The sequence below is a fragment of the Miniopterus schreibersii genome (genome assembly GCF_964146895.1).
Source record: "Miniopterus schreibersii genome assembly, chromosome: 5".
NCBI classification, from domain to species: Eukaryota; Metazoa; Chordata; class Mammalia; order Chiroptera; family Miniopteridae; genus Miniopterus; species Miniopterus schreibersii.
This window is the reverse complement of record NC_138106.1, coordinates 7,569,839-7,585,901: the sequence shown is the minus strand read 5'-3', so window position 1 is coordinate 7,585,901 and position 16,063 is coordinate 7,569,839. Positions and strand designations below refer to the sequence as shown.

The window sequence follows — 16,063 nt, the reverse complement described above, 5'->3', positions numbered from 1 at the left end:
TCTAGTTTATTCTTCCTGAGGTTTATTTATTTATTGTTTTTGCAAAATTAAGCAGACACTTGAATATTTTACTGTTTCCCCTTATTTTATACCAAAAAAATCGCATAATACTATATATACTCTTGCATTTAGCTTTTTCAGTTATCAATATATCCTAGAAATCACTCCATATCAATTCATAAAGATCTTCCTCACTCTTTTTTACAACTGCGTAGTACTCCATTGTGTGGAGGTACCAGAGTTTATTCAACCAACTGCCTGTTTATTGGCACTGAGATTGTTTCCAAATTTTGTCACTGCAAACAATGTTGCAATAAATAACCTTAAACATATATATACTTTCATATTGGTGTAGGTGTTTCTTGAGGGTGAGTTGCTAATTGTAAATTGCTAGGTCAAAGGGTAAATACATACTAATTTTTTTAGATATTGCCAAGTCTCCTCTACAGTTGTACCATCTTGCATTGCCACCAGCAGTGTTTCTTTCAGAGTGCCTGTTACCCCAAGGCTGTCCTATTGCTTTGACTTTCTGCAAACTGTGGCACTTAGAAGTGATAGCTCAGAGTTATGTGCATTTCTCGGTCGTGAAAGGAAATAAACATTCGTTTAAGGGCCCAGTTTTATATCATTTTTTTGCAGATTGTCCATTCATGCCTTTTGCCCTTTTTTAAATTGGATTTTTTGGTCCTTAGTTCCCTCAATTTGCCAGTCCTTTATTTGCTGTGGGCTTTTCTTTGCTTGGCTATAGGGTTTTTGTTTTTCAGTGCTGCCCAACGTAGCTATCTTTATCTTTCCCATGCACCTGGATTTTGGGTTGTTAGCCTTTCTGGCCCACACCCAGGTTATGGAATTCAGCCCGGTTTCCCGGCAGCGGGTGGGACAGTTCCGTTCTTTGTACTAACGTTTGATCTTCCGGCCAGTGGCCTGGGACCCGCCCGGAGCCTGCGGGGGGCGGGCGGGCGGAGCGGGAACCGCGGCTCTCAGGCCTCAGCCGGCCGCGCGTGCGCACCGACGGCCGGCCCAGCGCGCGGGACCCGCAGGGAGGAGCGAGCGCGGCGGCGCGCCTGGGGCCGGAGCGGGTCTCCGGGCCTTCCCCGGTGCAACTCCGCGGCCCTGACCCACGACACGGCCTCCCCGGCCCCGACCCCCACCCCCACCCCCACCCTACCCGCAGCGCCCCGACCTGCTGCTCGGCGGGGCGGGGCGGGGCGCTTGGTGTCTGCGCCGCGCACTGCGCCCCCTCGCGGCCGGCTGGGCACCGGGCGGGCAGCGCACACGGTCAGGCGCTGAACTCAAAGGAGAAAGCGAACCCTTCGGGGCGTCCTGCTACCGGCCTTTCCTCCCCCGCGCGCCCCTGGAGACCTTACGTTTTTAACCCTCCCTCATGCAGCCCTCCCGTCTCTCACCCCCTTCCAGATGCTTAGTAAAAATACGGGCTCTCCGCTTTCCCTCTCGGGTCTTCCTCCTGGAGCCCTTGATTCCTCCTGATACCAAACACGTGGTGCCTTTTCCAGCCGCAACCACCAGCTCCCCAGTTCCCGGCCTCCACTTCAGACGCCAGCCACACACCGGTTGCCCAGGCTCCCCACATTTCTGCCCAGCACACCACGAATTCACGGGTTTCCACACCCCGCCCCTCGGGACTGATCACTTCCTAGGACACTCGGAACTCAGGGAAGAGCTTTACTTACTATGAGCGGTTTGCTACGCGGGACACAACTCAGGAACAGCCGAATGGAAGAAAGGCATAGAAGGGGAGGGGGCCCAGAGCCGCTCTGCCCTCTGTAGGGCCCCGTCCTGACAGCACCAAGCTCTGACCCCTTAGCTTAGGAGGTTTTCATGGGAGGGGAGAGGGGGCTGAAACTGCTAACCCTCTAATCACTTGGTTGGTTCCTCTGGCTACCCGCCCCCATCGCGTAGCCAAGTAGGAGCACAGCAATTATCACCTCATTAGCTCACACTCAGATTGGATTGAAGAGAACTCATTATGAGTAACAAAGGCCTCTTATCACTCAGAATGTTCCAGGGTGTTTAGGAGCTTTGTGCCAGGAACTGGGGACAAAGGCCAAATATATATATTTTTATAATACTTCTCCAAACTCCAAAACCCAATGTAATCATGGGAAAACAGACACATTCCAATACAAGAACGTTCTACAAAATACCCGACCTCGACTCTGTCAAGGTCATTCAAAACGAGAATTTCAGAGTTGTTGCAGCCAAGAGGAGCCTGAGGAAGTGGTTAAATGTAATGCGGTATGTGGATGGGACATTAAGGAAAAGCAGAGGAAATCTGGCCCGGCCGGTGTGGTTCAGTTGGCTGAGCACTGTCCCAGGCACCAAGAGGTCGCAGCTGGCTTCCCGGTCCCAGCACATGCCTGAGTTTCAGGCTCAATCCCCAGTAGGGGGCATGCAGGAGGCAGCCCAGCTCATCCATGTTTCTATCTCTCCTTCTCCCTTCCTCTCTCTCTAAAATTAATAAAAACATATTTTTAGGGGGGGGGGAAAAAAAGGCCCTAGCCTCTTTTGCTCAGTGGTTAGATCGTCGTTCTGGGGACTGAGGGGTCCCTGGTGTGATGCTGGCCAAGGGCAGGCAGGTACCTCAGTTGCAGGCTCCATCCCTGGCCCTGGTGGGGGCTGTGCAGGAGGCAGCCAGTGATGTATCTCTCTCACATCGATGTTTCTCTCTCCTCCCTCCCTTTCTCCCTCCCCCTTCCACTCTCTCTGAAAAGCAAGCAATGGAAAAAATATACTCGGGTAAGGATTTTTTTAAAAAGGGGGGGGGCATTTCTTGAGTGTCAGTTATGTACCAGGCTCCTGTTCTAGGAGCATCCAGCCAAGGGTGAAATAGGGCTTGGACTAGAAATGGTCAAGGTTATTTTCCAGGAATGTAAGGGGAGGCCGACTCGCAAGGTTCAGGACAAATGGCCCGAGAAGACACTGGGACGAGAGATGCCAAAAGCCCTGTGTTCGTTCGCGAGGTCTGCCATAGCCAAGTGCCACAGATTGCATGGCTTAAGCAACAGGAGTCGACTTCCTCACGGTTCCGGAGGCTAGAGGTCTGAGACCGAGGTGCTGGGGGGCTGGTTTCTCCTGAGGGCCTCTCTCCTTGCCTTGTAGGTGGCCGCTCGCTCCCTTGTCCTCACATGGTCTCCCCTCTGCACATGCCTGTGCCCTAACCTCTTCTTATGCGGACACGGTCATATTGGATTACTGATCTCATTTGACTTTAATTACTTCTTTAAAAATCCTATCTCCAAAGACAGTTACATTTTGAGGTACTGGGGATCAGGACTTGAACACAGAAATTTGGAGGGACACAATTCAGCCCGTAACAAGCCCCCCCCTTTTTTGTTGACCCGAGGATATTTTTTTCCATTGATTTTTAGAGAGGGTGGAAAGGAGGGAGGGAGTGAGGGGGAGAGAGAGAGAGACATCGATGGGAGAGGGGCACATTGATTGGTTGCCTCCTGCCCTGACTGGGGGCTGGGGATCGAAGCTGCAACCCTTTGGTGCCTGGGCTGGAGCTCTAACCACTGAGCTCACTGGCCAGGGCCATAACAAGCCCCTTTTTATGAGGAGCTAGCTGCACAGCACAGGGCAATGCCTGCCACCCCCTGCAGACAGGACAAGAAGAGGCCGTCAAGATGGACTCAGTGGAGCTGCGAAGGGTCTCAGATGTCGTGTGTACAGCTCCCTCCCAGAGAGCCAGGCCAGGTCCAGTTGACACGGAGCTGGTTTCGCTGTGGAATCCTGGGGGCTGGAAGAGGTGAGGTGGGCAGGTCCTTGGAGACCCTAGATGAAGACTGAGCCCAGGGATGAATGTGTAAACGGTTCTAGTACCATTTCCAATGCGTGGAGGTTGTTCCCACAGCACCAAGCAGTTCATAGACACCAGGGGCTGTCCTACAACTCAACTCAGCTTGGATACTCAACTCAGAGTATCAGAGTATCAGATCCCACAGGTTAAGGGCTCAGTCGTCTCACCCTCCCCCCGCCCAATGTCCTTCCCCCCATGTCAGATGCCAGTAGCAAGCCCAGATTATGTTACCTATTATCTGGTTTGGGGGCAAAAAATTATTTTCAGAAACTGAGATTGTCATTGCCAATAATTTATTTAACACAGGTTCACTGCAGGAATTACAATAATTTCACAAGCCAATAAAGTACGGGATAATGTCTCTTAAGAAACCAATAAAGAAATACTCCAAACCAATGGCAGATTAATTACATTATTGTTCCAGGCAAGGGGGAGATGAAAGAAATAAAGCCCAAATGTAGTCTGAGATGGACGTTTCTATGAGTTGGCTCTCAGAAAGGTCGGCCTAACCAACCAAGAACTGACGTCCAGGTGCCAGTGAAAAACAAAGTTCCTTGCTGCTCAAGCATGTTGCTAGTGTTAGCGGGCAAGACAGTCCTCTCCCAGGACCACTGCCCAGTTCTCTTTTTCGCAGCCCGAGCTGATGACCCAGGGTCTTCAGAGAGCTCCTAGATCAGCAAAGAGTGGCCCTTCCCAGACTGAACACTGTCGGACAGTCTTCACAAACTCTAGGTATTCATAGGGCCCCCTCACCGTAGTTACTTCTCCACAGGTTCTTATCCATAAGCTCTCAGCAGCACCCCTCACCTCACTCTTGTATCAAAATAACTACTTGTAAAAACAACTTTCTTTTTGCCATAAACAAGTGGGTTTAAAATCGTATCAAACCACACACAAGACCCGTGCTTCTGACAGCCCAGCCATAGATCAGAGGTTCCAAGGACCCCTCCTTGCTTTCAAATGATTTGCTAGGGTGGCTCACAGAACTCAGAGAAACATTTTACTTACTAGCTCACTGGTTTATTACAAAAGGATGTAAGTCAGGAACAGCCAGATGGAGGAGATGCATGGGACAAGTTATGGGGAAAGGGTGCAGAGCTGTCATGCTCTCTCCAAGTGCCCCACTCTCCCCAAATCTCCATGTATTTATCAACCTGAAAGCTCTCTGAACCCTGTCCACATAAGTTTTTATGGAGCTTCATTACATAGTCATGATTAATTAAATCACTGGGCACTGGCAGTTGAATCAACCTCCAGTCCTCTCCTCTCGCCAGAGAGACCAGTGTGACCGACCACCATGTCACCAATCATATGGTTGGTTACCCTGACAACCAGCCTCCAACCTTTGGTGCTTTCCAAATGCCACCTCATTAACATAAACTCAAGTGTGACTGAAAGGGATTTGTGAGAAATATTAAGATATCTCTATCACTCTTATCACTTAGGAAATTCTAAGAGTTTCAGAAGCTCTGTGTCAGAAACAGGGACAAAGACCAAATATATATTTAATTCCAATATCACAATGTGTGACATTGTCCATGGGAAACAGCAAAAGAGCAAAGCAGAGATGGTTCCAGTGTCCAGATTTCAGTCATCACGTGGTTAAGCTATGGAGATCTGCAGTTGCAGAGAGCAGTTTGGTTAGAAACGTTTACAGCAGCCCCTCTTTCACACCTTGAATACAAATTTCATGTTGGAAAGGTTTATTTCCAAAAGCAAATTCAGGCCTTAAAGTAATTATTCAAAACCAAATATGTGTAAATCTAGCAATTTGACTTCTGAGTATATACTCAAAAGTACTGAAAGCAGGGACTAATATGAGTGCTGTCCATAACAGCTCTATTCACAGGAGGCAGAAAGTAAAAGCAACCCTAGTGTCCCTCAACAGATGAATGGATAAACAAAACGTGGTACATGCACACAGCGGAATATTAGTCAGCCTTGAAAAGGAAGACAATTCTGGTCCATGTACAACATGAATGAACCTTGAGGACATGATGCTAAGTGAAATTAGCCATTCACAAAAAAACAAATACTGTATATTTTACTTATATGAGGTCCCTAGAATAATCCAATTCATAGAACAGAAAGTAAAAATGAGGTGACCAGGGGCGGAGGGAGGGAGAAATGGGGGCTGTTTGTTGGGTACAGTTCCAGTTTAGGGAGATGGGAAAGTTCTGAAGGTGGATGGTGGTGACGGCTGCACAACCAGGTGAATGTACTTAATGCCCCGACCTGTACACGTCAAACTACTTCAAAACGGTTAAAATGGAAATTTTATTGTTTGTATCATACCACAATTTTTAAAAATAAAAAGTTCTTAAAAAAAAATTTATTGATGGATTTTAGAGAGCGAGAGAAACATGGATTTGTTGTTCCACTTATTTATGCATTCGTTGTTTGATTCTTGTATGTGTCCCGACCCAGGATCGAACCCGCAACCTTGGAATATTGGGACGATACTCTAACCAACTGAACTACCTGGCCAGGGCAAAATAAATTCTTCAAAAAAAAAAAAAATCTTTGTTGATTTCAGGGAGAGGGAGGGAGGGAGAGAGAGAGAGAAACATCAATGATGAGAGAGTCATTGATCGGCTGCCTCCTGCACGCCCCCTGCTGGGGATCAAGCCCACAACCCGGGCCTGTGCCCTGACCGGGAATCAAACCACCATCTCCTGGATCCCAGGTCGATGCTCAACTGCTGAGCCACTCTGGCCGGGCCAAAATAAATTCTTAAAAAACAAAATACCACCCTGGGCTGTGTAGTCAGTTGGTTGGGCGTCGCCCCGTACACCAAGAGGTTGCGGGTTCAATTCCCGGTCAGGCCACATGCCTGGGTTTCAGGCTCAATGCCCGGTGTGGGGCATGCAGGAGGCAACTGGGCGATGTTGTGCTCTCACATCAATCTCTCTTCCTCTCTCTCTAAAAATAAAAAATAAACAACAAGAACCAAAATAAAAATGTATCTTATTCCCATGGATCAACTGCACTTTTTTCATCTATAAAAAGTCTTTCAGCAAATAACAATAGCAACAGCCATAACATCTTGTAGCCTCTGACTCAGCTCTGGGAGCCTGCAGGGCGCTCGGGGGAGCGGGTAACAGGAAGCAGGGTCTGCCTAACCCAAGGAAAGGAAATGGGCTTCCCTGCTTGTCTTCAGCAGTGTTTATGTAAAAATATTCTGCCCTCGGAGATGTTTTGACTTTTGGGATCCTTCTCCTAGGCAAGCCGGAAACCCTGAGAGTTAACAATCTCTACTCTTTGTTTCTAAGCAATGACTGAGAGTCAGCATAAGAAAAAGAATTTTTAATTAAAGGGAGCAGAGCAAGACATAGAACCTCAATTGTATCTGTTTCCCACATCACCTCCCAGGCAGGAATGCACACACTTGAGGTTATGCGGTTTTTCCCAGCTTATAAAGCATGGGCCTAATGAAAAGTTCCTTAAGATTTCTATACCCTTTGCCAAATTACTTCCTCTCATAAAGATCTTCCTTGGACCCCAAAATATTTAAGATTAAAATGTAATTATAACACAAAAGTCCATTGAATTCCCAACTGTCTCAACAACAGTGTGTTTCTTTTACTGCATTTCAATTATTCTAACTGCAGAAAGAACTCTGGAAAAGAAGACCCCACAATACTTTTATTCTATGTTGCCAACAAATTTATTTTTCATTAAATTCATTTTCACCAAAAACACACATAGTTAATGATGTTCGTGATGGTTTGTGGAGTTAGACTACAACAACTCCTTGAGTGTAGAGCATCTACATAAATTATTTGGGACTCTTCTGTAAAGGAGATGTGCCTCTTCCCCCCATGTACTCATCTCTTCAATATTTATTGATATCAGTATGAGCGCACTGATATTCAGTTTACGCTTTGGGTTAATTCCTTGCTACCTTATTTTGTTGCTCAAATTGTCCCAGTTTTGGCCATTGTGACCTTACACGTACTTGGCAGAAGAAAACAAAACACACAAACAAAAAGACGAAACTGAACGTACAGCTGCTGCGTTGGGTTCTTTCCCCCTTTAAATTTATTCTGAGTGGCATCCAGTTTCCAAAGCCCACGCACCCGAGGGACATCAGTGCTGACTCTCTAACGAGATGGGGACTTTATCTGATGTCTCTGAACCCGTTTCTTCATCTGTAAAATGAAGATCATGCCTGTTCACGGGGCTGAGGTGAGGATGACATGGATAGTTTATATTAATAATATGTGGCCCATAAAGGGACGGATGACTCCAGTTATATGAAGAAGCTGGGAGTCCAGTCCAGAGAGACGGAAAGTAGACTGCTGGCTACCAGGGCCAGGGGGGAGGGGGAATGGGTGTGGAGTTTCCAAAGTTCTGGAAATGGACGGTGGTGATAGTTGCAAACAACGTAGGTGTGCTTCATGCCACTGAGCTGTATTTGAAAACGGTCAGTTTTATGTTATGTATATTTTACCACAATAAAAAAGAAATGTATGCTTGTTGTTGAAAAGTTAGAAAACATGTTTTGCTTTACCTTGAATAATCCCAGTACTCAGTGGCCGCTCGTTTTGACACATGCATCCTCTGCGTACATTTTGGCTCCTACTCATACAATTTTGTTCTTCTAACGTCGTATCATGTATATTTTCCCACGCTGTCCAAAACTCAGTAAACGCTTTTATTCTTTGCATGATAGCCCACCATTATTTATTACCAATCATTGCCATATTTTTAGATGAATTTTTCAACATTATAAATAGCGCTATAATGAACACCTCTCTGTGATTAAATACATCTTGTTCCCATTTCAAAATACATCTTTTGGGGTATACTTTTTGGTATAGATAAGGAAGTAGAATTACTGGGTCCAGAGGCGACCATTTTTAAGGCACAGGGCATAAGCTGTCCCACCTCCTCAGAAAGGGATGCTATTACATTGTCCCCAGCTACCTGGAAGACACTCATTTCTAGGCACCGGTACCGGCGGTCAGCTCTTCCTTCATAAAATCTTTCCCACCTGGGTGGAGTAAATACAGTATCTCATTGTGGCAATGTTGCCTCTGCGTGAGTGTCTTTTAAAGTCATTTGTATAAAATTTTACGTAGAAAGGTTATTATCTTCCCCCCTCTTTGCCTTTAGTTAAGTTTATTTACTGTCCGAATCCGTTGCTCGTCAAAGAAACAGTGGAAAATGTTAATGTTTTAAGTTTTTCTTTTTTTAACCCATTAATTTAAATGACACCAGGTGAGCTTCCGTTAGCGGCCGCAGGGTGCGTGGGGCGCTGAGCTCGGAGGGAGGGCCCGAGGCCAAGCGCCCGGCCCTGGGCGCCCGGTCGCCCGCACCGCGGACGCGTCAGCGCTGCGCCCCCGACCCGACCCGACCCGACCCGACGCCGCGCTCCCGCGCCCCGGGCGAGCCCGCGGCCGGGGGAGGGCCGCCCCCTGCCGTCTAAGCCGGGACGCGGGCTGACCCGAGGAAAACCCACATTCTTTCCCCAGGCGCCCAGGGGTGGGAAGGGTGCTCTGCGCATCCGGCTCTCCTCTCCTCCGCCCTCCCCCTCCCAGTTCGAGCGACGCCGTCGGGGCGCCCCGGGCGCCCGCGGTCCACACCGAAGGCAGCAGCCCTCAAAACCCCGAGGCCGCTTTTAAGTGGTGGAACTGAGATTCCCCTAAATCTGGGGCCCAAGATGCTCGCGCAGGAACCAGAACCCCGAGGCCTTCGGGGAACCCCACAGGGGTGGGAAGACGTCGGAGACCCTCATCTCCCACACCTGGCGGGGGAGGACCCTCCGCGAGCACCCGCCACCCCCAACCCCGGCGGGGGGGGCCCCGACGGAAAGGCCCCCGCCCCGCCCCCACGTGTCCTCCTCCCCGAGTTTCCCGTGTCACTTCCCGCCGTCCCCTCCCGGAGTTTCCTCGTCCCCGCCCCTGGCGACCCTCCCTGGGTTTCCTTTGTCCCCTCCCCACACAAGCCCCGGGCTTTCCGAGCCCCCTCCTGGATACCCACCTTCCCACCCCCGTCTGGTCGCGCGCTCCCTTCAGGACCTTCTCTTGTCCCCTCCCCCTCTCCGGCTTCCCCTCTACCCTCCCGGAGCATCTCCCGCGCCCTCCCCGCCCCCTCCCGGTTTCCCGTGTCCCCTCCCCTCTCCAGCCCCGTTTTTAAACCTGGCGCCCTCGCTTGAACGGTTACAGGCGCGGCCGAGTCGCTGGCGCCGCTGGAGGGGCGCAGGCTCCGCGGGCACCATGAGACCCGAGGCGGCGGCTGGAGCCCCGGAGGCGCGGGGTCGCGTCTGTCACTGCCCCGCGGATGGTCCCCGGAGGCCGCCGTCACCGCGCGGCCCCGAGAGGTGAGGGAGGCCCCGCGGCCCGGCTGGGCGCGCGCGAGGCGCACGGCGCGTGGTGGCCGGGAGCGCGATGCTCCGGCGCTCAGTCCCCGAATCCACCGCGACGCCAGGCTCGGTCCTTAGCCGGAGGCTGGGGCGCGGAGTCGTCTCCGCTCCCGCGCACAGTCCTGACGTGCGGAGATCCAGGAGGTTTCCGAAAGGGCAGGGGCCACCGCTTCCGTATATAGATCTGAAATTTACAGGGCTGGGAACGTTGGTGTCGCCGGGCCCCCGCGACGAGCTTTGCAGGGGGATCCTCTCACGTTGACTGTCACCGTCTTGGTGACAGTCTTTGTTTTCGCTGTGTTTGGGGCTCAACGATCGCTGCCCCATGCACCAGCCCTTTTCAAAGTAGTACATTTTAAGGAAATAAAATCAGCCGGGAATTGTGGAAGGGGCTGGGTGGCCAGGCGGCCAGAGGGGAGAAACCCATTCCCCCTTTGTGCATCGTAGAACTCTGCAGAACCATCTCTGTGGAGTCAAGATCCTTCAGTAATCGAGGTGGTGCGGTTGGTATTAGCAACAAAGTAGCCAGTATGGGAGGGAATCTGAATTGAAGAGCCGACCCAGGTCTGGAGAAAAAAAATCTTCAACTAATGTGTCCCCTGATAATTGTATCAGATTTGGGACTTCTCAAAGCCCGGTGATGGCAGTGAACTGGGAATGAGGCAGGAGGAAAAAACACACATCGCATTGTGTATCCACAGACGAGAACATGAGAGGACATTCTGGGGGTCCAGTGACTCCTTTTTCAGGCACACAGTAGAAATGATAAGAATGGTAACTCTTACGACATAATTTTAAAAGAGCAGAGGATGCTGGATTTCACTCCTGGTCCCTTCCGTTCCAGCCCCACACCGTGGAGACCTTGGATCCTGACACCCCGAGATGCTGGGCAGACCAGAACTAGAAGCCGGGTAAGGTGAAGTGTGGGCATTGTAGGTACCCATCAGTTCACCCAGAAAAAGGCACCATCTCGGCCTGCGCCTCCCCTGGTCATCTAAGGTAGAAGTGGTCTGGAGTAGGAGCCTGGTGAGCGATGTTGATCAGACCTGAGTCACAGTGGATTGGGCTCCTGCTTGCTTCTTTCTTAAAAAGCAAAGTCACTCCAGTATAGCTGTTTCCTGAGCATTGTAAGAGATTTTTTTCCAAGTTACTTCCCCCTCCCACACACCCTTCCTGCAAATCAACAGGTAGAGAGAAGATAGGAGAAGGCTGCCTCCGTGTCCCCTTGCCCTAGAAGAAAGCCGAGCGTGCCATTAGCACTGGACGGGTGCCACAGTGCAAATAAGGGTAGAGATCAGTCTGGGGTGCCCAGAAGGTGTGGTTAAAAGCTGGAACGCTGTCTGGCCCTTTCTGAAGCACTTTCAACCCTGTCTGCAAGCACTCGTCAGGTAACTCCTGTTGGCTGAGCAAATACACTCCAGTGGAGGGCTTTGTGGGCCAAGATTAATGGCCACCACTATTCTTTTGTTTCCTGCAGTGATAACTAAATTGCTTTATACTTAAAGAAGTAATGACTTGCTTTCTTGGAATTTACCTTTCCTTGTTATAGTTTAAAATATAAATAGATGGCTTTTTTTTTTTTTTTTAATGCTGAAGTTAATTAGGCTAGAAAAGACCAGGTATTTAATGTACATAACACATGTGGCATATGGCTTAGTGAGCAGTTATTTGTAGTATGGTAACAAACTCAGGTGCAGGAAAACAGACTTAGACTACTGTATTAAATTAGTGTGAATAGTGGGAGTTTTAATTCAGTTTCTATTTAAAGAATGAAGCAAGAAAAAATCAAATTAACAAGGGATAGGGATCTGATTTTGTAGCCCAAATTATTATTAAATACATGCGATATCTAAATAATGAAAAAAATTCCTTCTTTTTCATTCAATTTAAGTTCTTAAACATAAGACTTAAAAGTCCTTGGGAGAGAGAGAATATAGAAGTTTACAATTATGCACTTTTCTTTTAAAGGAAATGTATATGGAGCCTATCAGTCGTGAGAATAAAAATACTATAAGCGTACTTCCTAATGTAAGTCTGGCAGGTGGGTTTTTTATCCCTAGTGTGATGAGAAGGCCATTGGTAAAAAAAGCGAAGATTGCAGGAAAAAATGTTATGTTGTAGCAACTATCTAGTTGATCGTCAGCATGGCTTACTGGATAAAGGAGTTGTGTCCATGGATTTTTTTTTTTTTAATGTGTCTTTTTTGATTTCAGAGAGAGGAAGGGAGAGGGGGAGCGAGAGAGAGAAACATCAATGATGAGAGAGTCATTGATCAGCCACCTCCTACACGCCCCCCTCGGGGGATAGAGCCCGCAACCTGGGCATGTGCCCCAACCGGGAACCGCAATCTCCTGGATCATAGGTCAATGCTCAGTCGCTGAGCCACGCAGGCCAGGCTCCATGGATTTTTTTGGGGGGGAGGGGAAGGGTGGGTGTTCCGTGGGCTGCAGCGCTCGCTGCCCTACTTTCCCCGGGCCAGCTCTTTGCAGAGCTCAGTTGGTGGGGCGCAGAGGCCAGCGGCGGGCAGGTGTCCCGCGCTGTTCCTCAAACCCCAGCCACGTGAGTGCGGGAAGGGAACGCTTCTTGCTCAACAGCGCCCTCTCCCGACAGAGCAGGATAATTCCTCGGCTCCAGAGCCCTATTGTCCGTTTCTAGAGAAATTCCAGGGAAGGTTTGAGAAAGCCCTGCCCTGAGTGGAGTCACCCTCACCCATCTGCTGCCCCTAAGTCCCCTTGGGACCTGTCTCCCTCCCCTGCCTGGGAAAAATGAATGACAGCCTAAACCTTTGTTGGCCTCTGTTCCATTTCCCTCCTGGCCACTTGCAAAGGAGGCAATTTCCTGGAAGGAGACGTCAGGACTGTGTTCTCCTGGTCCCCTCCTCCCATCTCCCAGGCCTCCCACCCCTTTGCTGGAGTCAGAGACATGTGTGTCTCTCCCCATTAGATTTAAACGCCTGAACGGAGGGACTGTGTGGGACTCACCTGTCTATCTTTGAATCCCTCACAGTGCCCTGGACATTACTGAAAACAGTAAGAGGAAGACGGGCTTACCTAGTACTGCTAAGGTGGTTAAACTGTCTCCCAAATCGCTACTGATACTAACAAGTGCAGGCCACTTAGATTTTGTTTTTTTTTAAATTTCAGGATGCGACTTCAGAGGCTCCTTGACTGTGTGTTTGTGTCTGTTTTTACAGCTTGAGCCTGGGGGTGACCGACAAACTTCTGGATCAAAGGGGGCCTTTGGGTTTCAGCATCCTGTAAGGTAACATGACTTCACAGCGAGAAATGCACGATTTCCTTTTAATATAAGCATTAATACACTTTTGTGCCTTCTACTGCGTACGTTTTTAACAAAGTGGAAAAAAATTCAGTATTCTCCAATATTATTTAGTTACTATTATCCCAAGGAACTTTAAGGATATTTTGTGGGATTTCTGTGATCCATTCATTTATTCATTGTTTCATTTGCAAGTTGGAATTGGCCTCTCTTTCCTTCATACCTTTTTAAAAATATATATATATGTTTTTATTGATTTCAGAGAGAGGAAGGGAGAGGGGGAGAGAGAGAGAGAGAGAGAGAGAGAGAGAGAGGGAAACATCAATGATGAGAGAGTCACTGATCGGCTGCCTCCTGCACGCCCCCAACTGGGCATCGAGCCTGAAACCCGGGCATGTGCCCTGACTGGGAATGGAACCCCGATCGCCTGGTTCATAGGTTGACTCTCGACCACTGAGCCATGACAGCCAGGCCATACCCTTGGTTTAATACCTCTTATTACATATTATGTCTTCTGTTAAATTTAATTGAATATGAATTGTATAAGCATATCTATTTATATTTATATTATCAAAAGGTCCCCAGAGTGGAGTCTTTCTTTCATTCTCCTTTCCCCTTCCCCTTCCACTTTCACTTTCCCTCTCTTCCTTCTGACAAATAGCCATTTTCTATTCTGGAAAAGTCAGGGACCCATCCGTATTGCTTCTCTATGGCAACATTCAGAAAGATTAGCTGCTTTTCATCCAGACCAAGGTTTCAGAGTCAAGTTTCCTCTAGATCCCCAAGGGCCACAATGCTCCCCATGCTTGGGGGCCTCCCCTGCATAGGACCAGGATGGGTCAGGCCATCATCAGGGCGAGCCTCTTAGTCTTGAATGAAAACTCAGTGTCTTCACTTACTTTTACCTCCATGGGAGCGCACCCTCTTCCCCAAATGGGTTTGCTCGCCCAGCTTATAGCTCGCTTCTGTACCAGTGTGAGGTCCCCTAGCGGGTCCCACCCTCTGCCCACAGTTGCGTTCCGGTGACTTTGTACCAGACGCTGTGTGCAGCGGAGGCAGAAGCAGAGAGGGAGGTGGGGAGTTAGCTGCTTGTAGGGAGAAGGACCCTCCAGGTGGAGTTCAGGACCAGTTCGCGCTGGCTAATGCTTATTTGTTTCTTAAATGTTAGACTTTACTTGCCCATTTCAAAGCGCCAGGAGTACCTGCAGAGTTCTGGGGAGAGGGTGCTGGCCAGCTTCCCGGTGCAAGCCACCATCCACTTCTACAACGATGAATCCGACTCAGAGGATGGAGGGCCCGAGGAGGAAGCCCGGCTCCTTCCCCGGGAGGCCGAAGGCCCGGGAACCAGCCCCGGCCCCCGCGGCGGAGACCCGCAGGCACGCTGGGCACCGGCATCTGCAGGGCACGGGCGCCCCAGCGGGCAGGGCCGGCTCCAGCTCGGGGACTGTCCGGGGGGCGCCCAGTGCTCCTCATCCAAATAAGCGGGGTGTCCCTCCCGCCACCCCTGCCTCACACGCACTCTTGGAGACAGCTGTGCCTGGACACTCTGCGTGTCCCCCGGGTGCACAGGGGGGCAAGGGCTGCCTGGCTGTCTCTGGCCAGCACTCCACTCATGGCGAGATCTCACAGCTTTCCCTTTCCTTGTGGGGACTCTTCCTCGGGGCACTCATGCGTGCCCCTGAGAAAGGCTTCTAGGCCTGAGAGAAGGTTTGTGTCAACACGGGTTCTTATCAGGGAGGGCGACTTCCAGAGCACAGTCAGCAGGGTCACTCTGCCGGTCAAGTGACAGACACTCCGACAGAGGTCAATAACCCACCCAGGCCTCTCTCAACCCGAGACCCCGTGTTGAGCTGTTTGTGCTTTTGTAAAAAAGATATTGTCCAATGTGGTTGCTCAGTGGCATTCTGAAAAAGTTATTTATGACAACAAACAAAACACAATAAAATTCCTGTAAGAATCATGGAGATAAAAAGATACAGATTTTTAGGAGACATTTCTGGATAAAAATCTTCAGGACTGCTGTCTAAGGGCTGTGTGTATGCAGAGAGAGAGAGGGGAGCTTTAACTCGAGTTGGGGACTGCTTTGGGCTTGTTACTTGAATAGAATAACATTGCTTTCAATCAAAGTATTGAATGTAAAATTATTTTAACTTTTTTATATTTGAATGACCAAATGAGTGTATTCCTCAAGGTATTTTACTTAACTATCTTACATGTGGTTGTCTTTCTATGTATAGTACATCATATAAGATTCTACTTGAAATAAATATTTTGAAAGAAAAAAAGTTTGATAATAGTCTTTTTTTTGTTTAAGACATTTTTAGATTTAATTAATTCCTACATTAGTTGTTAAAAGTTTACCAGGATGTTTTTATATTTAACTCTTTAAATGATATATTTTTTCAAGAATGCAGAAAAAGTATAACAAAGGAAACAAAATGGTTTACAACTTCAATGCTCAGATAATGCATTAATATTTAAAAAATAGAAGGAATACTTGCAAATATTTTAACAGTCCAAATAATACAGAAAAATATACATTGCAAAGTAAACATCACCCTCTCCTATACTCCCCTTTCTTGTCCAAAGGTAACCAACAT

At 48.8% G+C, this 16,063-nt stretch overlaps 1 protein-coding gene across 1 annotated transcript; it reads left to right on the top strand.

Moving 5' to 3' along the window:
* Positions 1 to 10,006: 10,006 nt before the first annotated feature.
* Positions 10,007 to 15,737, top strand: RIPPLY3 (ripply transcriptional repressor 3). The gene is made up of 4 exons (XM_081138147.1): positions 10,007 to 10,145; positions 11,032 to 11,098; positions 13,381 to 13,448; positions 14,632 to 15,737. Exons 1-4 carry the CDS (start codon positions 10,042 to 10,044, stop codon positions 14,942 to 14,944), a joined length of 552 nt encoding a protein of 183 aa, XP_080994273.1. The 5' UTR covers positions 10,007 to 10,041; the 3' UTR covers positions 14,945 to 15,737.
* Positions 15,738 to 16,063: the final 326 nt, after the last annotated feature.